This window comes from Chiloscyllium punctatum, chromosome 8 (assembly GCF_047496795.1).
Source record: "Chiloscyllium punctatum isolate Juve2018m chromosome 8, sChiPun1.3, whole genome shotgun sequence".
Lineage (NCBI taxonomy): Eukaryota > Metazoa > Chordata > Chondrichthyes > Orectolobiformes > Hemiscylliidae > Chiloscyllium > Chiloscyllium punctatum.
The window spans coordinates 104,198,216-104,223,503 of NC_092746.1; the positions used below are offsets into that span (position 1 = coordinate 104,198,216).

A 25,288-nucleotide genomic window follows, 5' to 3' on the forward strand; every position below is an offset into this window, starting at 1 on the left:
GTTCCTCAGGGTAGTATCATTGGTTCAACCATCTTCAGCTACTTCATCAATGACCTTCCCTCCATCATAAGGTCAAAAGTGGGGATGTTCACCAATGATTGCACATTGTTCAGAACTACTTGCGATTCCTCAGACACTGAAGCAGTCCATGTCCAAATACAACAAGATCTGGACAATATTCAGCCTTGGGCTGACAAGTGGCAAGTAACATTTGCACCACACAAATGCCAGGCAATGACCATCACCAATAAGAAATAATCTAACCACAGTTCCTTGGCATTCAGTGGTGTTACCATCACTGAATCCCCACTGTCAACATTGTGGGGATGTTGATAACAAATTGAGGTATTGATTTGGTGATTGATTACGGTCTCATGGAAGAGATTGAGAAAGATATCCTAGAACAAATTGGACTCATGGACTCAGTGTGTCAAAGAGCTACTGACGTATGAAGTGATCTTCACAGGGCAACCAAGTTTACAGGTACTAAGTACAAACTCAGTAGTTGACATAGTCACTAGAATATCCAAACTCAGCAATGAATTTTGAAAGGGGTGTGGCAGAAAAGTGTACTGGGGCAAAGGCTGAGGCAGCTACAAAGATATGCACTGATCCAAATGGACCTTGGACAATCATATCTTCCACTTATTATAAAAGATTGTCCGTTATCCCAGCAGAGGCCTATCGATGAAGCGACTGGCAAGCCAGATTCTGATGATGTATACTACAAGGTACATGTCCACGAATGTAAAACAATCAGTCTACAATGGGTTCACCAATTCCATGACAAGGATCAATAGTACTGGAATACAAGTACAGACCCTCTACCTGGATGAGGTAGATGCTTTAGATCATGGATACTGCTGGACCTGCATTCACGGGTATAGCACCATGTAGTGACCAAAGATAGCAATAAAATCTGAAACCGACAAGTGGATGATCCCTGTCAGCCTCCTCCCGGGATCCTCAGCATGGTAGATGTCTTCATCCATTTTTCTTTCCTTTCATTCATTCACAGAATGTGGATGTTGCTGGCTCAGCCAACATTTGTTGCCTGTCCTTACTTGCCTAGAGGGCGGTGAAGAGTTAACCACTTGATATCATAGCATTTGGTTGGCACCACATCCACAAACATTCACTTTCTCCAACAATGATGCTCAGTATCAATAGTGTGGACTATCTACAAGATGTATTGCAGAAATTCACCAGGTTTCCTTGGTAGCATCTTTCTGACCCACCGGCTCTGTCATCTCAAAGGACAAGGGCAGCAGATACCTTGGAACACAGTCACCTGCAATTTCTTTACTAAGCCACTCATCCTGACTTGGATATATCTTGCGGTTCCTTCACAGGATTTTGTATTTGTCAAAATCCTGGAATTCCCTCCCTAACAGCATTGCAGCAATGGACTACAATGATTTAAGAAAGCAAGTCACTACAACTTTCTCAAGGGCAATTAGGGACAGGCAAGAAATGTTGGCATGACCAGCCAAGCCAATATCCCATAAGTGAACAAAAAAGGCCATTCAAGAAACACATTCAAAACTGAATATCAAAGAAGAACAAGCCACCTCACTTTCCCCTGATTTAGTTGAGCTAACATCCTCAACTGTCTGGCATAGAGGGAAAAACTAAATGTTAAGAGAAAAATGCTAAACATCTAGATCAGGAAAACCAAATGTTAAAAAAAAGCATGAGATGTTGAAGTCTTTAGAAGATGCCTCCACTCACCTCACAAAGAGGAACAAAGAGGTGAACGAGAAAGAAATGAAGCTGGCAGTGTGTCATCAATCCAATGAAAAGAGTGTCCTTTTACGGACAGATCTGGACCATGCCACACATGAAACAGATCAAGCTCAGCCGGGACAGCTACAGAAACATTGGCCTGAGCTGAAAGCCATGCTGGAGAAAGTGACAGACCTACAAAAACAGGGGGAGATATGTCATACATACAACAAGGAGCTGCAAATCACTCAAGACTTTCAGAAATAAATGCCAACACTGATTCTGCCAGTCAGGACATAGGTAAAACTAAACAACCACTGAAGCAGCCATTGGGCTAGGCTTCAAAGTGAACAAAACAAAACTAAAGAGAAAATCTGAAGCACACAGAGAAACTATATTGTGCCAATAGAAGGCTAATACTTTGTTGGAATTAGAAGAATCCAGCATTTATAACTAGAAGCTTCAAAATGTTCTGGAAGCTCTTCAGGAACAAAACATTAAATGTTAAGTAGAGTTAAGTAGAGTTGAACCACAGCTTGAGGAGTGAGAGGAGTCAGGGGCTAATCTGGAGCAAAACCTGACTGAAGAACACCAGGAAAAGCAAATTCTGGCAAAACAAAACACCGTGCAGTCCATGAACTATAAACGTGACAACACAAAGAGTAATGACAGAAAATATCGTTGGTGATTATGGAAATCAACAGCACTTTGAGACAAATTCAGTAGATTTGGATTTCAGCAGGTTACTTACATGTAATAGAGACTCACAAGCAGACCATTCATTTATTGGTTTTTTAAAATTCATTCACTGGATGTGGATGTTGCTGGCTGGGCCAGGATTTATTGCCTGTCTCTAATTGCCCAGAGAGCAGTTAAGAGTTAATCATACTGCTGTGGGTCTGGAGTCACATGTAAACCGGACCAGTTAATGATGGCAGTTTCCTTCCCTCAAGGACATTATTGAACCAGATGGGTTTTTCCAACCTCGACAATGGATTCATGATTTCATTAAACTCTTAATTCCAGATTTTTATTGAATTCAAATTTCTATCATCTGCTGTGGCGGGATTCGAACTCAAGTACAAAAATATTACTGAGGTCGTGAATTAATAGTTGACTGATAAAACCTCTAGGTCATTGCCTGTCCGAAATACTTAAACTAAAAGGAAGGTATGCTGTATAGGTACATTACCTTTAGGCAAATTTAAAACAAAACCAACCCACAGAGTGAACAAGCAATTATTAGATCATTACCGTGAAAATGGCAGTCTTTACGTCTTCCTTCAAGCTTCTTACTATGACAGCAACAGCCATTACTTCTTTCTAGAAACCAACTTAGATTCATCAATAGATCTCTCAAGTGGGAATTCCTGTCCCTGATGGTGGTAGAAGTCCAAGTTTGCAATAACCCAATTTCTGGTCAAAGGACAGGGAATGTGAGTCCTACTATCCACCTGACCAATTTGCCTATTCAATTTCTTTGAGCTAGTCTTGCCAGAGCAATCATTCAGATTCAGTATGAATTGTGAAATTTCAAGAATAGCTTAATGCGTTGCCTGCTGGCTACTTAAGGGGAACCTGTCATTATTGAAATAACTGGGGCAGTTCATGCTGTTTTCAACCTTCACATGAATGTAGTAAGTTTGCAAGGAGTTATGAAAATATAATTGTACCCTAATCCATTGGAAAACTCATAGTTTACTGCTAAAAAATGTTTTCTTTTAGATTAGGCGATGATTGGAATTGTGTAAAGTAAACGTTATGGTCATAGGTCCTCAGAGTAAAACCAGGCTCATCACTGGAATGAGCAATTCTATCTAAAATGTTCTTGGACTATACTAAACCAAATCCTATAACACAGAAGTAATCAAGATTCAGCTGAATTCATAATTGAATTCTTAGCTACTGAAGGAAAGGGAAATAGAATCATTTTATTTATTCAGTAACGATGCATCCTATTAGGGAGGCAAGATCTTTGTGAAATTTGGAGGTATTTTGAATTCTCCAGTGAAGTGAAGAGGGAGGAGAAGCTATTCAGCTTTTAGTTGTAATACAGTCTTATGAAACAAGCTTAATGTGGCTTAATGCATGCTGTAAACATTGGGCTAAGCTTAAAGGTACTGGCACCTTAACTTACTTGATCTTCATATGAGATTATTTGTCACTGATACTGTAGGGTCAATGTTATGATGTGAGTCTTCCAGTCTAGATCTTCACCCCTGGGAAAGCACAGATTGGAGAATTGGACTTAGGAGGAGGAGAAAGGTTGCACGTACTTTGTTATGAAAAGCGTACACAATCCCATATCCAAGTTTAACTAAATAGTTAAATAATATAAAGAAAATTGGAAGAGAATAATGTTAGTTGTATTCACCATGGATGTAGGTTTGCTCGTTGAGCTGCAAGGTTCATTTCCAGACGTTTTGTCACCTTACTAGTAACGTCAGGTGAAGCAATGCTGAAAATTCCTACTTTTAATTTATATGTTTGGGTTTCTTTGGATTGGTAATGTCATTTCCTGTGGTGAAGTCACTTCCTGTTCGTTTTCTCAGGGGTTGGTAGATAGGGTCTAACTCGATGTGTTTGTTGACAGAGTTCCGGTTGGAATGCCATGCTTCTAGGAATTCTCGTGCATGTCTTTGTTTGGCTTGTCCTAGGAGGAATTTATTGTCCCAGTCGAAGTGGTGTCCTTCCTCATCCATATGTGAGGATACTAGTGAGAGAGGGTTATGTCTTTTTGTGGCTAGTTGGTGTTCATGTATCCTGGTGGCTAGTTTTCTGCCTGTTTGTCTAATGTAGTGTTTGTTACAGTCCTGGCACGGCACTTTGTAAATGATGCTAGTTTTGCTGATTGTCTGTATAGGGTCTTTCAAGTTCATTAGCTGCTGTCTTAGTGTATTGATGAGTTTGTGGGCTACCATGATGCCTAGGGGTCTGAGTAGTCTGGCAGTCATTTCCAAGATGTCTTTGATGCAGGGGAGAGTGGCTAGGGTTTATGGACGTGTTTTGTCTGCTTGCTTGGGTTTGTTGCTGAGAAATCAGCGGACTGTGTTCATTGGGTACCCATTCTTTTTGAATGAGGCCCACTGAAGATGTTACCTAGTGGGGTAAGGAAATGTCTGGAAATGAACCTTGCAGCTCAGTGAGCAAACCTACATCCAGAACCTCAGCCTGAGCTACAAATCTTCTCAAAACTCTTTGTATTCACCAGGTTTAAAGTAGCATTCTTTTGAAATTGAAGTGGCAATCAATATGATCTTTATTAAATTCCATTAATTTTTTTCTTGTAGCAAATGTCAGCAAGAATTGCACAGTTGAAGGTTGGACAGACACCTTTCCAGCATATACTAATGCCTGTCTATACTCCACCAATGAAGCTGATAAAAATGTGAGTACACAAGAACGGATGTCTTTTTGCAGCTATGTTTGAGCACCATGCTATTTCCATCACTTCACAATGTTTCATAGAGTCGTAGAGTCAAACAGCATGGAAACAGATCTTTTGATCCAACCAGTCCATGCCAAACATGATCCCAAACTAAACTAGTCCCATCTTCCTGCTCCTGGCCTATATCCCTCCAAATGTTTCCTATTCATGTACATATCCAAATATCTTTTGAACATTATAATGGTGCCCACATCTACACTTCATCAGGAAGTTCATTCCACACATGAACCATCCTCTGTGTAAAAGCATCCCCCCCGGCTTATTTATATCTTTCTCCTCTCACCTTAAAATTATGCCCCCAGTTTTGAAATCCCACATCCTACGGAAAAGATAACTACCATGAACTCTATCTATACCTCTCATTATTTTATGAACTTCTATCAAATCACCTACTAATCTCCTACGTCTCCTACAACTCAAAGCTTCCATACCCAGCAACATCTTGGTAAATCCAATTAATAATATCATTCCTATAACTGGGTGACCAGAACTGGACACAATATTCCCGAAGAGGCCTCACCAATGTCCTGTACAACCTCAACATGACATCCCAACTCCTATTCTTAAAGGACTGAGCAATGAATGTTGTAATAATGTAGGATTAATTAATGACCTCAGTCTAGAGGATCCTGCAGGTGAGATCATAAGGCAAACTTTCAGTGTGAAAATTGTGCGTCAAAAGCCAGTGTCTGAACCCTGAAAATAGTTATGATGGTACAAGTTTGTAAAGATGCTATGAAAATGCAAGATTTATTTCCTTAAATATAGAATCAAGTATAGAACAGTATGGCACAGGAGCAGGCCCTTCGGCCCACTGTGGCTGTGCCATTCATGATGCCAATCTACACTAATCCCATCTGTCTCCACATGTTTTATATTGCTGTAGACTGCATCTGCAGTGTACTGGGTAAATGCAGCTCCGATAGAGCTAGACTGTGTCACAGAGTAATTTCCAGTGTAAGCAATTCCCTTATTTCTAGGGATATCCATTTGGAATTGAAATACTAGAAAAAAGATTTGAGAAGTGAATCAGCGATGAAAATGACCACCACACAAATGGTTCCTCACTCAGAAGAATGTAGGGATGGCTTACAGGTTCCTTGTTGTGAGGTATCCATGGCCTAATCAAAGGTTCTGGAGTTGGGAAGAGTTGGGATGGGGGTGGGAATTGGCAATGAACCTCCCCTATCTCACTCTCCTTTCTGAAACATTGCACCCCTCAGCAAGTGACTGCCCCCCTTCTCTTCACTGTGACCCCAATCCTGCCCTCACACGCTTGTGGCCCGGCTCTTCACCGATCCAGGGCCTCAGGTGAGTAAATTACTTACAACTACCACCATGTGCCGTTGATCCTGATGGCAAAGAGGAGTTTCCTGACTTCAATTGGCTGGGGGGGGGGGGGGTGGAGGCAGGGGGATGTGGGAAAGGGGGAAGGATTTCCAATGCCAACCCTTCCCCCACCTTCCCCAAATACTTTGAAATGCTGGTGCCTAAGCTAGGAGCTAATATAGTGGACCTTCCCCAAAAGGGAGGAAGCAAGGCACTCGCAGAATCTCTGGTCAGCAAACGAGGCCTTTGTCACTTGGATTAAATTCCACCCTCTCAAATTAAAACAAAACTAATGAGAAATAAAGCAGAGATATACATTTGAAATTAGTCATGCACTGGTAAATGCAGTGCGAAGTGTTGCTTTGAGGTACAGCCATCGAGGTTGTAATGTCAGAGCTTTATTATCATACTGGCTGATGCCTTGCTCAAATCACCAGAAGGTTGGCAAAAAGCAGCAGAGGGTTCCTGGGTGTCTCTGAGGCTGAGGGTGAGGGTGGGAGCCCCAGGATAAGAAGGCTTTTGTAAATTAAGAAGTGGGTTTCTAGGCAGGGAAGCTCAGACATTCTTTGTTGGGCCTTTAGTCCTGAAGGGGGCGATATTCACTTCCTTCACTAGGCCCCTCCTCTCAAGGCTTAGCTTGTTCCAGTGCACTTGGGTAAAGGATCACCCTCTTCAGGACAGTCACAGCCTGGGACCTAGTCTCAGGGTGAAAGATTGATCATTTCGGATTGAGATAGGAGAAATGTCTTCAATCAGCAGGTTGCCATTCTTAAGAATTCTCTGTCGTGAGTTTGCCTCCAAATGTTTGCCTTTACCTAATGCGGGAAAACGTATATCATTTCCTGTAATGAGAGATAGTGTGAGGATACTGAGGCATCAAACAGACCACTGATTGTTATTTACAAACATTACATTCTTCAGTCGTGTAAATGTCTGTGCTAATGTTGCCATAGAGACAATTCATTAGGCAGACTGTCCTATGAGGAGAGATTGGTTCAACTGGGCATATATTCGCTCGTATTTAGAAAGATGAAAGGGATCTGATTGAAATGTATAAAATTCTAAAAGGACTAGACAGTCTAGATGCAGGGAAAGTTTCTCCTGGTTCTGAGTCTAGGACCATGGATATAGTTTCAGGATTCAGGATAGACTATTTAGGGCCGAGATGAGGAAATATTTCCTCAGAGGTAGTGAGCCTTAAATTCTGTACCACAGAAGGCCATAGAGGCCAAATCACTGAAAAACTCGAGAAGGAGGTAGAAAATTAGATTTTAAAGGTGCTGAGAGGTTTGGGGAGAAGCAATATTGGGACAAAGGATAAACCATGATCATATTGAATGGCACAGCAGGCCTGAAGGGCCGAATGACCTACGCCTGGATTCTGGATGGATTCCAACAGATTAGAAAACCACTGATGTGATACTACTGTTCAAGAAGGAAGGGAGAGAAAAAAACAGGACACTATAAGCCAAATCGCCTAATATCTTTCATTGGGAAAATGCTAAAGTCCATGATTAAGGAAGAAATAGCAGGACATTTACAGAAGCTTAACACAAAGCCCACAAACCTACCAACACACTTATACAGTGACTAATGAACCTAAAGGATCCATTAGATACAACCAGCAAAATTAATATCATTTACAAGATACCTTGCAAGAACTGTAAAAACGCTATATCGGACAAGCTAGCAGGAAACTTGCCACCAGGATACAGGTACACCAACTGGCCACCAAACAACACGACTCGCTATCACTAGTTTCTATACATACAGACAAAGAAAGATACCACTTTGACTGGGACAACACACACATCCTAGGACAGGCGAAACAAAGACACGCATGAGAATTCTTAGAGGCATGGCATTCTAACCGGAACTCCATTAATAAACACATTGATTTAGACTGTATCTGCCTTCCCTTGAAAAGAAAAGAACCAGAAATGACATCACCGACCTTAAGAAATTAAGACCTATAAGTAGAGAGGAGGGGCATACCACCAGCGCTTCACCAGAAACACTCATGGGTTACCAGGTATGGTGACGAAACGTATGAAACAAATCTTCCAGCTCAGCAAGCTAACTTACTTACTTACAGCCAAAAAGAGTCAACATGGTTCTGTGAAAAGTAAATTAAGTTTGACAAATTTGTTTGAGTTCTTTGAGGATATAAAAACAGATTTGATAAAGATGTAGTGTACTTGAACTTTCTAAAGACCTTCTGTAAGGTGCCATGTAAAATCTTAAAACTGTATTACAAAAGATGGGAGTTCATGATATTGGGGGCAATATGTTCGCATGGATTAAGATTAGTTAACATACAGAAGGCAGAGCGTTGGGATAAATGGCTCTTCTTCAGCTTGAAAAGCTATAACTAATGGATTACCAGAAGGATCAGTCTTAGGACCTCAATGATATACTAACCATATTAAGGAGAGGGCCGAGTGAAATGTATGCAAATTTGCTGATGATATAAAATAGATAGGAGGGCATGCTTTGATAAAGACATAAAGAATTTTCAAGTGGGATAGATTGGGTGAGTGGGCAAAAACTTAACAGATGGAGTTAAATGTAGGAAAATGTGAGGCTCTGCACTTTCATAAGAAGAGTAAAAGGCAGACTATTTAAGTGGAGAGAAACACCAAAAAGTGCAGGGACCTTGGTGTTTTTGTATATGAAACACAGAAAGTTAGCATATTGGTACAGTAAGTAATTAAGAAGGCGAGTGGAATTTTGTTCTTAATTCCTCAGAGTTTAAAAATGGGGAAGTCTTGTTATATTTGTAAACAATGGTGAGACTGCACCAGGAGTACTATGTACAAGTTTAGTCACTGTATTTAAAGGAGACATTGATAGTGGAGGGTGTTCAAAGGAGGTTCACCAGTCTGATTCCTGGCATAAAGGGGTTGACATTGAGAATGGCTAGGCAGCTTGGGCATCTATTTGTTAAGAGTTTAGAAGGATGATGGGTATCACATTTAATCAGGCGACTTGACAGGTTAGTTGTTAAGAAGATGTTTCCACTTGTGGGGGAATCTCGAACTCGGGAGTCATAATTGCAGAATTATATCATTTTAAACTGAGATGCGAAGGATTTTTTTTCTTTGAGAATAGCACATGCGTGAATTCTCTAACCCTCAGAGAGTTGTAGAGGCTAGATCACTGAAAGTGTAACGATTGGAGCAAGGTCATTCAGGTGGACCTCATAGAATATGAATTCCCTGATTGGGGCTGTTAATCTGGCTCAGTCAGGGAGACCTGGTTAATGAACAGGAGTGTCAAGGGTTTTGCTCACTTTAGGAGCCAGCTCTGAGCTATCTGGGTCAGTGTTAAGGACTATGCAGATGTAAATAAAGAGTGACTTGGTGATGGAGTACCAACCTTTGTGGAGTTGTTTCGGAAAGTATTTAAAGAGGAGCTCAGTAGATTTTAGAAATATTGAGACATGGAGGGGTATAAAGAGCTGACATGAACCAGGAGTTTAGCAGGGGGCAGATCAGCCTTGTTCTTTAGGCTTGAATGGCCTACTCCTGCTGACATTTATTCTCTTGTGTTCTTAAGGGAGATGGCTTTCAGTCAAGGGGTTCCCTGCAGCATAAGTCAGGGGCACCCTCCGATACCAGCCCAGAGGCTCGAACATGGTCAGACAGTCACTCGGGAAGGTCAGAGTCAGGATCCCCTCCTCGTAATGGGTGAGGGCCTGAATATCAGAACAACCCATCTTGCCTGTTGACTCTTTTCACCATATTGTGGGCCAGGTATCCCCTGTCTGTCATATCCGGGGCAAAAGTCAGGAACCATGCAGGACAGTTCCAGACTAACAGTGCTCACCTCGATACACAACAATCTCTTAAAGCTAATGCCAGGGATTTCGGTTAACACTGGGATATGCAGCAGTGGCAATTTGTTCTGGGAATGATGACCTGGTAAGATGGGGCTAGAATTGGGCAAGAGGGCCACCATAGGGATCGGGTAGACATTTAATGAGACACATTTCATAAAATACAATGTGATCTCCTACGAGGTCTCAGAACAAGAAACCCTCCAAGAAACCTGACAAAATTGAAGCTTAGCCAAAAATAAACCCATATGATTTAGCTGTTTCTCCACCAGAACAGCAGAAGTGCTGATATGGTTGTCAGTTTTATTTGATAAAAGATGCAATAATGATGGTAAGGTTGTATTCAACATCAGAGGACAATATTTTATTTTCGTAATAAAATTTATTGATGCTTTAGGAGCATAGCAGAATTTAGGGACCACTGCATGAACTCAAATGAACAACTTAGAATCATACACTCATACAAATGTACAGCATGGAAACAAATCCTGGAGTCCAACTCATCCATGCCAACCAGAATTCCTAAATTAAGCTAGTTCCATTTGCCAGCACTTGGCCCATATCCCTCTAAACCCTCCCTTTACATGTTCCCATCCAGATCATTTTTAAATGCTCTGGCAGCTCATTCCATACAGGCTCTGTGTGTTAAAGTTGCCCCTTAGGTCGCTTTTAAATCTTTCCCCTCTCACCTTAGACCTATGCCCTCTAGTTTTGGACTCCCCTACCCTAGGGAAAAGACCTTGACAATTCACCCTATCTATGCCCCTCATGATTTTATAAACTTTTGAGGTCACCCTGATGCTCCAGGGAAAACAGCCTCAGCCTATTCAGCCTCTCCCAGCAGCACAAACCTTGGCAAAGTCCTTGTAAATCTTTTCTGAACCCTTTCAAGTTTCACAACATCCTTCCAATGGCAGGGAGACCAGAATTGCATGCAATATTCCAAAAGTGACCTAAACATTGTCCTTTACAGCCACAACATGACCTCCCAACTCCTGGACTCGGTGCACTGACCGATAAATTAAACATACTAATTAGCGCTGGCAATAAAACTCAGAGCAAATTAACCTGTGGTTTCATCTAAATGCTTGGGTTAAAAGTCCATTCATGGAGAAAAAGCCACGATCCAAGATGTTGAAGAGACTTTTATTTTAAAGTGATGAAGCAAACAGATGTAGTTCCTGGTCATTATAATGGACCTCCAAATGGGAGCCTGTCTTTTCCAGTGCTTCTAAAAGCTTGACAACTAAGCACAGAACAAAAAAAGGCTGCAGGCAGTCTGTGTCATTCCAGTTAAAATTAGCAGCTACTAAGTATGGACATGAAGCCAATGCTGCTTAAGAGAAAATTAAAGCCTGCTTTGTATAATAAAGTGTGTTAATGGGATCTTACTATAAACAAAATTGACAAAACAAATTTGACAGAATGTAAGAGAGAACAGGAATCACCCAACTGAAAATGATGTGTGTAATGGGATGGGGGTTATCTTCACTGTAAAAATCTTTCATCTGCTGCACAACTTATTGAAAATGTCTTACACCAGACTTTCATTCCTCATTCTCAAACCGAATGGCAATCCAGAGTTATGTTGCATGTAATTTGTAATTGGCTGAAGCACTGTCATTAAAAGTGCTCTCCTCAAACAAGCAGAAGCTCTAGCCAGTGATGAATTGATGGTGAGGAGGTCCCAGATGTCACTCCCCTTATCTCCAGGCAGACATCGCTGGCTAATTTTGACCCCACTGTGAGGCTGGTGAATACAGGTGTATCCTGAAAAGGCTTTTTTATTCTGTCGCCACTTAAGCATGAGCAATTCTTGATCTTCTATTTCTGAGATGTAAGCCTCACTCGCAAGGCCAGTACTTACTGCACATCCCAGTTTGCTTCTGAGAAGGGGCTAGGAAGCCCCTTTCCTGAACTGACACAGTCCATCTGGTGTAGGGCCCACCCACTGTGCTGTTAGGGAGGAAATTCAGGATTTCGACCGAGCAACGGTGAAGGAAAATCGATATAGTTTCAAATTAGATGGTGTGTCTTATTCACAGGTTCATAGAAAAGCCCCTTCGGCCCATCGATTCTGCACTGACATAACTACCATTAAAGGTGTGCTAATCCCAATTTCCTGCACTTGTCCCATATCCTTCAATGTTATGATATTTGAAGAACCCATCCATGTATCTTTTAAAGGTTGTAAGGTTTCCAGTCTCCACTACCTTCCCAAGCAGTGCATTCTGGATCCCCAGCACCCACTGAGTGAAAAGGTTTCTCCCCAATCCATTCTGAATCTCCTACCCCTTTCCGAAAACTGAACCCTCTTCAGTGTCTTGGAGTGACACGTTCTCGAACTTCTGCTGTCCTAACCCTGTTAACTCTTAGATGTTGCATGTTTGAAAGGTGCTGCCGAAGGAGTGTTGGTGAATTGCTGTGGTTCATGTTGTATATAGTGCACACCATACCCTGGATAAAGTACCGGCCAGATATTCTTCATCCACACATCTGAAAACCGAAAAACTGAAGGTCTTTTTGAAAGCAGACTTGTAGATACAGTGAGATTGAGCCCTTTGGGAAAAACATTGCTTTTTAGGTCCATTCGCCTGAGCAAAGTGTTTTTTCCAAAGAGCTGACATAGACTTAAATGGAGTCAAGATTAGAGTGGTGCTGGAAAAGCACAGCAGGTCAGGCAGCATCTGAGGAGCAGGAAAATCGATGTTTTGGGCAAAAGCCCTTCATCAGGAAAGAGACCTAAATGGACCCTAATGATAATTCCAGCATCAAATAGGGACAAAGATAATGAAAAAAAAGAGTTTATGGATACCAACAGATTTTTTATAAAGATTGAACCTATCTCTCAATAGTCTAGGGTATAATGAGTTCCCAAGTTAAATGAATATTTTGCTTTTAGTTGTGAAATAATTAGTAAACGATCTTAAAGGGTCAGGCAGGCGCACCTGAAAAATCAAAATATCCCTTCATCTGAAAAGCAGTCGGTCTTGAGATTTATACATAAAGGAGTCCCACCCTGCATAAACTGCTGCCATTGTGTATGATTTAACGTGGTGAAAAGGTGGATTACCAACCAAATAGGCTGTTTCTCCTCAATAACTTGAGGAGTTTTGTTAAAACTGCACTCATCCAGTCAAGTAGAAAGTACTCCATCAGACTTCCACCCTGTTGACTAGAGAGTCAGGAGGTATGTTACTCACTGCAGAACTCTGAGTCTGGGCTACTCTTGCCGTCATTGTATTTATGTGGCTAGACTAGTTTCTGATCAGTGATTACCTCAAGATGTTCATGTTAGTGCTTCAGCAATGTCATTGAATGTCAAGAGAAGATGGTTAGATTCTCTCCTGTTGGACATAGTCATTGCCTAGTGCTCGTGTGGCATGAATGTTGCTTTCCACTTTAGCAGGCTAATCCTGAATATCGTCTAAATGATGCTGCATATTGGCACAGACTGCTCCTGTGGCTTAGGAGTTGCAAATGATATTGAACACTGTGTTGACATCAGTGAACATCCCCATTTCTGACTTGATGTTGGAGGGAAGGTCATTGATGAGGTAGCTGTAAATGGTTGGGCCTAGGACACTCCCCTGAGAAACTTGTCCTAGGACTGAAATGATTGATCTCCTCCAACTGCAACCATTTTCTTTTGTGTTAGTGGAGAGCTTTCCCCCAGTTCTTGCAAGGGCTTCTTCATGGTGCTGTAGGGCAAATGCAGCCTTGATGTCAAGGATAGTCTCTCTCACCTCACCATCAGAACTCAGCTCCTTTGTCCGCACTTGAACTAAGTCTGCAGTGAGGTGTGAAACTGAAACCCAAACTGAGCATGGTTGAGCAGGTTATTGCTGTTTCAGTGTCATTTAATGGCACTGTCAATGACACCTTCGATCAGTTTGCCGATGATTGAAAGCAGACTGATGACGTTAATCCATTTTGTCATTATTGTTTGCAGCATGTTTGTACTCTGAACAGGATAAACACTTGGCTTTCAAATCTGGCAGGAAGTTTAAGCTCATTACTTTCTCGGACTGGCCAACACTAAAGTCCTGGCTCTGGTTGCACCTTTGTTCAACAGCTGGTGAATTTCTTTGCTCATTCGTTGTTAGAGCCCAGTTAGTACAGAGACAGAAAACCCAGCTCCAAGCCTGTTGCTTTTATGTTTCTGTCACTTCCACCATAACATATCAAAATATCCAAAGTTGAAAATTTGTCTCTTCTCTGATCTTCAAGTTAGGTTTTTTTTATGAACAGTTCAGTCATTCCATTCATCTGCTTGTTACTGGTACCAACAAAATATCAGAGAACACAGTTACATTTCTGATGAAGGGCTTTTGCCTGAAACGTTAATTCTCCTGCTCCTTGGATGCTGCCTGACCTGCTGCGCTTTTCCAGCAACACACTCTTGACAGTTACATTGGCATTTCAGTGTAGTGGTACGATGAATGGCCTTGTAATGGAGGCTGTGTTGCAAGTGAAACAGCATCAGACAGAATGAGGGGCTCAGGCTTGAGTTTGACCATTACAATTAAACTCCATTCAATATCAGCAGCTGAGTGACTGTACTCACTGTTGACTATTAACTGTAAGAACCTTTTTGGGACCTGCAACTGAGATTTTCTCAGATAGGAATCCACAGGTCACACCATGACTTGGGACAAAGTGCTGAGCCAGCAAGTAAAGAGATGGAATGAATGCAGATCGCACATTGTTATATCATGTTAACAAAAGCAAAATACCACAAACACTGGAAATCTCAAATAGAAACAGCAGGGGCTGGGAATGCTTAGTGGCCTAGGAAGTATCGATGGAGACAAGGAGAGTTAATATTTTAGGTCTGTGACCATCAGAACACTTTTGATGAAAGGTCACGATCCTGCAATATTAGCTCTATTTTATTTCCACCACTGTAGGAAGGATGTTATTAAACTGGAGAGGGTTCGGAAAAGATTTCCCAGGATGTTTCCATGCTATATGACTCAGGAAGAAAATGCTTCCTGATCTGCTGGATATTTCCAGCATGTTTGTTTGCTTCCCTAATATGTATTGGCTGAACCTTTAATACACGTAGCTAACTCACCCAGTCTCCTTGGCGCCACGTAGGGTCAACCACTTCAACAATTTAAGAACATTTATAATATTTTAATTTCCAGATGTGTTTAGTAGAAGTTGGTGGTGATCTTTTGGGTAAATGTAATTACCCAATTGCTGTGCGATTTTATAGAACCCCTGGAAATGTCCTTTCTTTATCCTTTACTCAGCAAATTAGACACGTATTTACTACCTCCCAATCACCACAAGTGCCAATGAACATACACTGTGAAGATTCATGTCCAGGTCTTTTTCTCCTCCAGTCTACATAGATCACCAAATAGGTTTATAAATAATTCAATGTCCTTAAGGGAAGGAAAGCTGCCTTCCTTACCTGGTCTGGCCTACACATAACTCCAGACCATAGCAATGTGGCTGACTGTTAACTGTCCTCTGAAATGGCTGAGCATGCCACCCAGTCCAATCAATGACCACCTCATATGAAAAAGTAAACAATATAAATAAATGCCATTGAAACATCATTAATGCCCACCTTCATGAGCATGAAGATTATCAAAACAAGTGGAAAGAAATATATCCTTCTCCTTTGAAGAATGATAGTGCCACCCCTGTATTTTGGACTCTTTAGGCTTGGGGTTTCCAACCCTTGGCAGCCTGACCTAGCCATCACAGGCAACATTTACCCATTTCCCTAGGTTTTATAATTCTTTTTCTCTGGTTTGTCTTTTATTGAATGATGTGTGTCTATACGTTATTCTTGGCACTATTGTGAAGATCCTGATCTGAAGCATCAATTCTGCTGCTTGACCTGCTGTGCTTTTCCAGCTCCACACTTTATTGACTCAGCTACATCTTAATATCTCCTTGTCAGTCGCAACTCATGCGGTGCTGGTGCCTCTGAATCACAAGGTCATGGTTTCCAGTCTCACTCTGAGCTTGAGTACAAACATCAAGGCTGACAGATTAGTGCAGTACTGAGGAAGAGCTGCGCTGATGGAGCAGTGACTACACTTCCAAAGTACTGCATTGGCTGTAAAGCATTCCTGGGATGTTCCAAGGTTGTGAAAGGTGCGATGGAAGTGCAAGTTTCTTCTGTCTTCCAGCTTCAGTTGCACTTTCTGACTTATGGCCAGTAATTATATTAAAATGCCAAAGGCTTTCTCCTCCAATGTGATGTTGACTTTATTCAAGAATGTGTTAAGTAATCTCAGTTAAAAGCATTTACTGAGACTGAGCAGCTGACAGGAAGTGAAGGGCTGTTCTCCCAGCTGGCTGCTCCCAGTCAGGCACCAAACTGCAGCAATGAGGAATATAAAGTCGGAGCAGCAAAGGGAAAGGCCCCTTTTCCATACAATACAATCTCAGATATCCTTCTGTCTCTACTCTATGTTCCCACCTGCTCCCTGCATCCCTTCACCCCCAGAGAGGCCAGAATCTATCTCAGCCTTAAATATATACCATGGTGGAGTATCCATAATCCTCTGGGATAGACAGTCCCAAAGATATATAAGCCTTTGAATGAAAGTTTTCTCAGTCCTAACTTATTGTCTCTTTCACTGAGACCATGCCCTGTGTTCTACATTCCCCAACAGGGTGACAGTAGCCACCCGACAAGTCTTTGCTGAGCAGTGTGAGCTGAATCGAGCTACGCTCGTCCTTGTGTCCATTGTTCCCTTTAACACATCCTTGACCATGATTAAACCACATCATCCCTCTCATAGATACCAACCTACCTCCATAAAGCAGAAGGTACCTCAACTAAATTGAAAGACTTACTGCCAAAATATTTCCCTGACTTAAGTAACTACTTACACAGATGCCAAAGATTACATTGTAATATTTGAAAGTGATCTCTAACATAAACGACATGAGCACTTTTGTTCAGCCTCAACACTTGATCGAACCATATATAGATGTGACTTTTTTTAATAGTTCTGACATACAGACTATGTAAGCAAGGGGTGGGTGTAATACTTTTCAAATGAAGTTGGGAAAGCCAATGAGTCAATGTAGGACATAACTCTGTAAAGTTCAATAAGTTTATTTTACTAACTGTTGTTAGCTTAAATAGCGAGTTCAACAAAAAGATGTTTCTATATGGATAAAGGAAAGTGTGTCCCTATAAAAGCTGTGACTGAGTTTATTTTGAAGGTGTAGCAAGAATCTATAATCTTGCATTGGGTTCAGTTTATTTCACAATAATTTAATGTTCAGGAAGTGCATATGGGAGCATTCATACACTCTTAAACATTTAAACGGGTACTGGGTAGGTCTCCAAAACTACCAGAGACCCAACAAGTCAAAGTCTTCTGAAAAATGCTACAGTGACAAGACTGTGGAGGAGTTGTCTCCTCATGGGAGCTCAGTACCACTTGTCTTGGAGTCAGGTCAAGTCTAAATCCTGGATTTGTACTGAATGTTCACACCACCTTGAACAATGGAGCACTCGGTGGCAGCAGCACTAATGCTGCAGCGTGAACATGATCCTAATTTTAGTAGCTTTGGTCAGATGCTGCCCTTATTATCTCTATACTTCAAAGTCTGTATTAGACTAAGTGGACATATCTGGACTATCTCAGAGGCTCATTCAAGTTGGCAGCTTGAGTCTAATTTGCCTGCATCAGCAGATTTAAACATACACGCACAGCGCTGTTCTCACTGGCCTCGAGCTGCGGCAGAAATTTCTAACGTTCAGGAAAAGCTGTCGATGGAAGAGTTACTTCGTTTCAATCCTGGAAGTGAGGAGGGCTCAACGTGAAACCCCTCACACTCAATTCAACTTCACAGCAGTTGGATGAAGAAAGCGGGGCAGACTGCAGAAGGCATGTTGTAACACAAAGCTCTCGATAAAATGTTCATTACAGTACATATTAGATAAGGTGTAACATATTGCACAGTCTAGCTGTGAGATGTGCAGCGCTACTGAGTCATTGACTGCAACTAACGCAATGATTTTGTTAAATAAAAACATTGACAAATCTGGAGAGCTGAAATAGAAACAAAAATGCACAAAGACCAAGTTGTTCCACTGTGGGTTATAGATCTGTGATGGTCACGTCACTGGACTTGTAGTCTAGATATATAGAAATACAGGAAAAGCAGAAGACCATTCAGGTCTGTTCCACCCTTCAGATAGATCATGATTTAGTTTGTGCACTGAATCCACCTAAAGTTCTCACTTGTGCAACTTTTAATAATGCAGTTAGAATGTGTCATTCATGTAAGTCTTTAAGTCAGAGCAATTTTTCATGGTATGTCATTAGTTTGTATGTTTCTGAAGAAGTTTGTGGACCAGATTTTTGCTACTGAGGTGGATGCTCAGAACAACTCCTCGACCTCCTCATCCAGCTGCCCACTGTTGGTTAAAAGCCAGATTTCTAGTCTGACACCCAATACTGGCTGAACAGAAACTCCCCCAAATTAAATATGGAGAAGATCAAACCTACTGAAATATCAGCCCCTTGCAACCAACTCCATCTCTCTTAGTCAAGACAAAGGTACGGATTTTTCATCAGGATGGAGATCAGAGGTTACGGGGACAACTCAAGAAAGTAGACTTGAGGAGTAACAAATCAGCCATGATCTCATTAAATTGTGGAGCTGACTCAATGGGCCAAATGACCTGTTACTGCGCCTATGTCTTACTGTGTATAATCAGTAAATTTTACAAATGAAGTTTACTGATGCAACCAAGACCTTCCCTTTATTTTTTCAACTTTGAAATCCATAAAACCATCTCTTTTCAAGTTGAAAACAATTTTGAATCTTTCCAGAATTCAGACGTATCTTCACACACACAGAGAACAACAAACTACAATTGGAAATAAAGTCAGACTAACGATATGAATCTGAGGGATTATATGCATTTCCTCAACTAAACCACAAACTAGAAAGCTGCTTGCTTTTATTAAGTAGGACCATAAACATATCTTAGTGTGGAATCTTATCCAGGTCTGAGTGATGAGGGCTATTGTGAGATGTATGACAGCGAGGCCTATTTCAACTTCAGCCATTGCATCAGCAGGTGCCTTGGCTGTTCAGTCTCCAGGATTGAGGCCTGCAAGCTCTGAGCAATTATAAAGGAGGGCAGCAAGATTTGCAAGGTGGGTGGATGCTATAAAGAATGGCTGGGGAGAGGGTCATCCACATCAGGAGCACCCTGGCTTCCAGGAGGGAGGGAGAGGGGGCCAGCGTATAACCACACTAGGCATGGTCACCTGATTTCCAAGGATCTAGGTGGGAAGGGTAGACACATGTAAACAAAAAGGTTTGGATTTGGGGAGGTCTGAAGCCTGTGGGATTAATGGGACAGGCTACAAGGAAGGGATTGTGGATATTTGGGGCCTGCTCACTGACAGGTTCAGACTGAGGCTGGAAACTGCCGCAAGAGGAGCACTCACTGTCACCTTCCATTGCCATGCAAATGGAGAGTGTGCAACGGAGAGGAAAGTGGCTGTGAGTGCACTCGGAATGGGTGCGACAATTGACCTGCCTTGTGAGGGAGGGGCCTGCAGCAACCACCAATCAGAGGGCGTTTAAAAGATAAGGGCTTTGGTCACAGGCCCATGCAATGGACAGCTCACAGGCTGCTTACTCCCTGGCCATCCCAGAGCATTGGTCCTCTCTGTGTGTTGTCCATTGCTGGACAGCCCTGACAGCTCCAGCTTTGTGCACAGAGGGAACCAATCCATTTGGGGTATGATCAAGAAGGGGGGTCTCCAGTCCCCTTGTGAGGAAAGGAGCACCTGCATTGGGGAAGATATATACACTCATTTGACAGCACATGAATGGCTTGGCATCCCCACAAGGCAAGAGAGATCCCGGTCTTCTCCTGCAAGAACCGGGATTTTTTGCTCATCAGGAGTGAGGTCATGGATGTTGGGCATCCTTCGCCCATACAGATTCTCTCTGCCCTGGTAGGGGGTTGCCATGCCCAGAAACAAGGGAAAGGGAATGAGTGGGCTCACGTTAGTGCTGGTGGTTGTAGGGCCAAGAAGATCTAAGGAGGCAGAGTAGAGGGCATGCAGGGTTCACGGTCTCAGAGGGCAAGAGTGGGTGAGTTAGTCATGGGAGTAGTGGGGCAAGAGCCGAGGTGGGAGGTGTGCGTGGTGGCATTGAGAGATTGAGTGCAAAGTGGCAGGGAGACGTCTGTGGCATTTATGTTAGCAGAGCAGAGAGAATCATTGATCTTCCTGGATAGCTGGCCTTTCCTCTGCACCCTGGGGTTAGCACTGACCCAGGTGGTGACCTCAGACTAAGCTGGCATGGTCTGGTGCCACAGCCTGACTTTGACAGTCCTGCGGGAAGAGGGCATCTCTACTGCACCATCTCCCCTCAACCAGCACCTCCTGGTCCCTGTCAAGAGAAATGTGGTACCCCTCCCCCAACATCTTGTGCAAACACCCTCAAGTGAGCAGGGCAGCTTCAGAATGCCAGTGCTCATCCAGATGCTTTGATAACTTTTAAAGGTGGCATTAGCACAGGGGGATGCTGGTCTTTTGGTGGATATCTGCTCAGTAATGAGTTGTTTGGGAAGGGTCTCCAGTAAGATGGGGCGGATTTCAGATGTGAGAGAAACCATGGCGTGGGGGGTGTAATTAATGCAGTGAGTTTGGTAAAGAAATGGTAAGAAAACTCGCTAGGTCTCCAGGCTTCCAAAAAACTCAATGCAAATTGGGCTTAGCCAAAAAGAAGATTCAACCCTTAATTACGGTTCAACTATCAAAATCCATTTCACACTCTACACAATAAAGATAAATTATCGGTCAGGCTCAAAGGCGGTATAAAAGCAAAAGGTTGCAATGGGTCCCTTATGATATAAAAATGATCAGCTCTTAATGAGTTAGAGTTAGGTTTTATTGTTCTGTGTACTCAGTTACTGACGTACAGTGAAACGTATAAAGTCACCATTCCCGGTGCCATCTTAGGACAAAGTTACCTTGATACAAAAATAGAAAAATAAAGAAATAAGTTGAAAAGTTCATTACTACTTAATATAAAATAGAAATATAAAGAAATAAAGTTAAAAGTTAAACATTACAGTCCTTTCTTAAGCAACGGGCCTACAGACACTCCACACTGGGCTTTCCTCATGAGGGCTTGCTCTATCCCACGCTTGGCACACTTTCACCCGCGCTGGGCTCACCAACCACTACACTGTTGAGAGTGGTACTCAAATGAGACAGCACTGAGGGAGCGCCGCAATGTCAGAGGGTCAGCGCTGAGGGAACGCCACACTGTCAGAGGGTCAGGTGCCACACTATGGGAAGGTCAGCACTGAGGGAACGCCACTGTGGGAAGGTCAGCGCTGAGGGAGCACTGCACTGTCAGAACACCAGCACTGAGAGAGAGTTGCACTGTCGGAGGGTCAATGCTGATGGAGTGCCACACTGTCGGACGGTCAGTGCTGAGGGAACGCTGCACTATCGGAGGGTGAGGTGCCGCACTGTCAGAGGATCAGTGCTGAGGGAACGCTGCACTGTCGGAGAGTTAGGTGCCACACTGTCAGAGGGTCAGTGCTGAGGGAACGCTGCACTGTCGGAGGGTGGGATGCCGCACTGTCGGAGGGTCAGTGCTGAGGGAGTGGGCACTCTTGGACGGTCAGTGCTGTTCAAAATTCAGTGTAATTTAAGTTATTCAGTTCATCTGGAAGGATACCAGGAGGACATTTCCTCTTGGAGGAGAGACTAGAACTAGGGGATACTTTAAAGAATAAAAGGTTTTTAAGACAGTTAGCAAGATATTAAAATAAAGCTGACGCTGAAAATCTGAAACAAAATCAGAAATTGCGGGAGAAACTCAACAAGTCTGGCAGCATGTGTGGAGAGAAAGCAGAGTTAACATTTCAATTTCAGTGATTGATGTCTAGTTCTGAAGAATGGTAACTAGACCTGAAATGTTAACTCTGCTTTCTCTTCTCAGATGCTGCCAGAACTGCTGGGTTTTCCCAGCAATTTCTGTAGTGATCAGGAGAAATTGTTTTCTGTCAGATGATTGTTAGCCTGTGGAACTCTCTTGACCAGAAAATAGCTGAAGCTGTGTCATTGAATTAATTCAAGACAATTTTGATGAATTTTTGGTAGACTAAGGAGAGACGGGATTTGAGGGTGGTGGAGGAGGGGATGGTGCAGTTCAGACTACACTCAGATCAGTCATGTATCAATGAGGGGCAGAATATGGGCAGCACGGTAGCACAGTGGTTAGCACTGCTGCCTCACAGCACCTGAGACCCGGGTTCAATTCCCGCCTCAGGCGATTGACTGTGTGGAGTTTGCACATTCTCCCTGTGTCTGCGTGGGTTTCCTCCGGGTGCTCCAGTTTCCTCCCACAGTCCAAAGATGTGCAGGTTAGGTGAATTGGCCATGCTAAATTGCCCGTAGTGTAAGGTAAGGGGTAAAATGTAGGGGTATGGGTGGGTTGCGCTTCGGTGGGTCGGTGTGGACTTGTTGGGCCGAAGGGCCAGTTTCCACACTGTAATCTAATCTAACAGGACCATATGGCCTAAATCCAATGTGTCTACGTTAAGCTAAATGTCAGTATTTGCATGTGAACCTGCAATGGAAAAACTGAGGTTATCTAAGCTTCTTCTGGTGAGCTGTAAACAAAGAGATTGTATCTGTGGTAGTATTGTATAAATATTTGTGTTCTTTACTGTAAAACACAATTAATTACTTCAGCTAGCATCTTTTTTACTACTGGAGAGTCCAATTTATCTGTCAGAGATTAAGCTCAGGTCAAACGATACATGCATCACTCTCAACACGAAAGCTGCATCTTCTCAGCTGAAATGATTTCACTGGCACATTCCTAGTTGGAGTAAAGTGTTAATATTTACAAAATCTTATCTGAAAACCATGAATCACCCCTTTCAATCAACTACCACCACAATAAATGGTTGCACATTACGGACTCAAATCACAAATTTAGGGCAAAAGCTCTAAACATTTTAAATTCATAGTGTTCAAAGAACATCCAGAAGGCTGTTTTTGAACACTTGAAGGCAATGTAATGTCGTGGAATGCAGGCAGAAATGAATTTCTTCTCACAGAAAGTGGACAGAATGATGCTTGCAATCACATCGATTTTAAAGCCAGGAGCACTCCATTCTTGCCTTTCTGACTGTTATCATTTCGGCCCCACTTTATCAAACTTTTGCCCTGTAATTCACTCATAATCATCTGTTACTGTCCACTGTTATGCTCCCAAATAATGTTACTAATTTCCAACTCAGATCCCAGTCTGAAAGCTGACTTGATTCATTGAGTCATACAGCACAGAAACAGGCCCTTCAGTCCAACTCGTCTTTGCTGACCAAGTTTCCCAAACTAGTCCCATTTGGCCCATATCCCTCTAAACTTCTCCTATTCACGTACCTGTCCAAATGTCTTTTAAATGTTGTAACTGTACTTGCTTCTACCACATCCTCTGGCAGTTCGTTCCACACATGAACCACACTCTATGTGAAAAAGTTGCCCTTTGGGTCCCTTTTATGTCTTTCTCTTCTTACCTTAAAATTATGCCTTTTAGCTTTGAACTTTCCAACCCTAGGGAAAAGACCTTTGCTTTTCATCTGATTTTATCATGATTTTATAAACCTTTATAAGTCACCCTCAACCTCCTAAACTCCAGTGAAAAGAGTCTCATATTATCCAACAGCTCCCTATAACTCAAACACTCTAGTTCTGCTAACATCCTTATAAATCTTTTCTGTGCCTTCTCCAATTTAATAATAGACATCCTCTAACAGGGTGACCAGAACTGTACACCGTACTCGAAAAGTGACCTCATCAATGTCATGTAGAATTACAAGATGACATCCCAACTCCTATCTGAGCAATAAAGACAAGCATTTCAACCACCTTCTTTATCACTCTGTCTAGATGTGAAGCAACTTTCAATGAACTATGTAACTGAACTCCTAGATTTCTCTGTTTGACAACACTATCCCGGGCCCTACCATTAACTGTGTAAATCCTGTCCTTGTTTGTTTTACCAAAATGCGTCACCTTACATTTATCCAAATTAAAATCCATTGGCCACTCCTCATCCCATTGGCCCTATTGATCAAGATCCCGATGTAGTCGTGAGATAAACTTCTTCACTGTTGACTATACCACCAACTTTGGTGTCATCCACAAACTTAGTAACAATGTTTCCAATATTCTCATCCATATCATTTATATAAATGACAAACGACAGTGTCTGATTCTACCTTCATCATGCCACAGCCCATGCCACTCTCAGCCAGGTAAGATTCCACCTGATAACTTTTTTTTTATTTGACAAAGTGGTCTTTCACTGAAACACAGGCAATTAGTGATCTTAGCAACACAACAGATGTTTATTACATAGAATCATGAGATCATAAACTTATACAGTGCAGAAGGAGGTTATTCAACCAGCTCCCGAAAGATCTAACCAGCTAGGCTCATTTTCTGCCCTTTCTCTATTGTTCTCTAAATTCATCACCTTTGAATATACATCCAGCTCTCTTTTCTAACCTTGTATGAAATCCACTTCCACCACTCTCCCAGACAGGTCATTCCAAATCCTAATAGCCCTTGAGGAAAAATGTTTCTACTCATCTCACTCCTAGCTCTCTTCCTGACAATCTTGAAAGTGTGACCCCTACACAAAAGAAATGAAGATAGAATGGAACAAATCAAACAACTTATATTGAATACGAATTGGAAATATTTCAAAATATGCAGTCAAATAAAATCAAGCCTATTCCTAATGCCATCACTTCACAGTATTTAAACAGCAGAGAGTGGTCTTTTCTATCACATTTATAGATTTGACTCAATGGCTTATTTTAATTCATGGCTTTGTGGGCTTTTCCTTGATTACTCATACAATTGTGCTTAAACTTTCTTAGATTAAAAAAAACCCATTCAGGC

At 42.1% G+C, this 25,288-nt stretch overlaps 1 protein-coding gene across 3 annotated transcripts in view; it reads left to right on the forward strand.

Moving 5' to 3' along the window:
* Nucleotides 1-25,288, forward strand: part of vipr2 (vasoactive intestinal peptide receptor 2) — a 148,631-nt gene that overhangs the window by 29,510 nt on the left and 93,833 nt on the right. For all 3 annotated transcript variants that reach the window (XM_072576200.1, XM_072576199.1, XM_072576198.1), the window contains exon 4: nucleotides 5,016-5,113. In XM_072576200.1, the coding sequence (XP_072432301.1) occupies nucleotides 5,016-5,113 (98 nt within the window). The remainder of the gene's footprint in view (nucleotides 1-5,015; nucleotides 5,114-25,288) is intronic.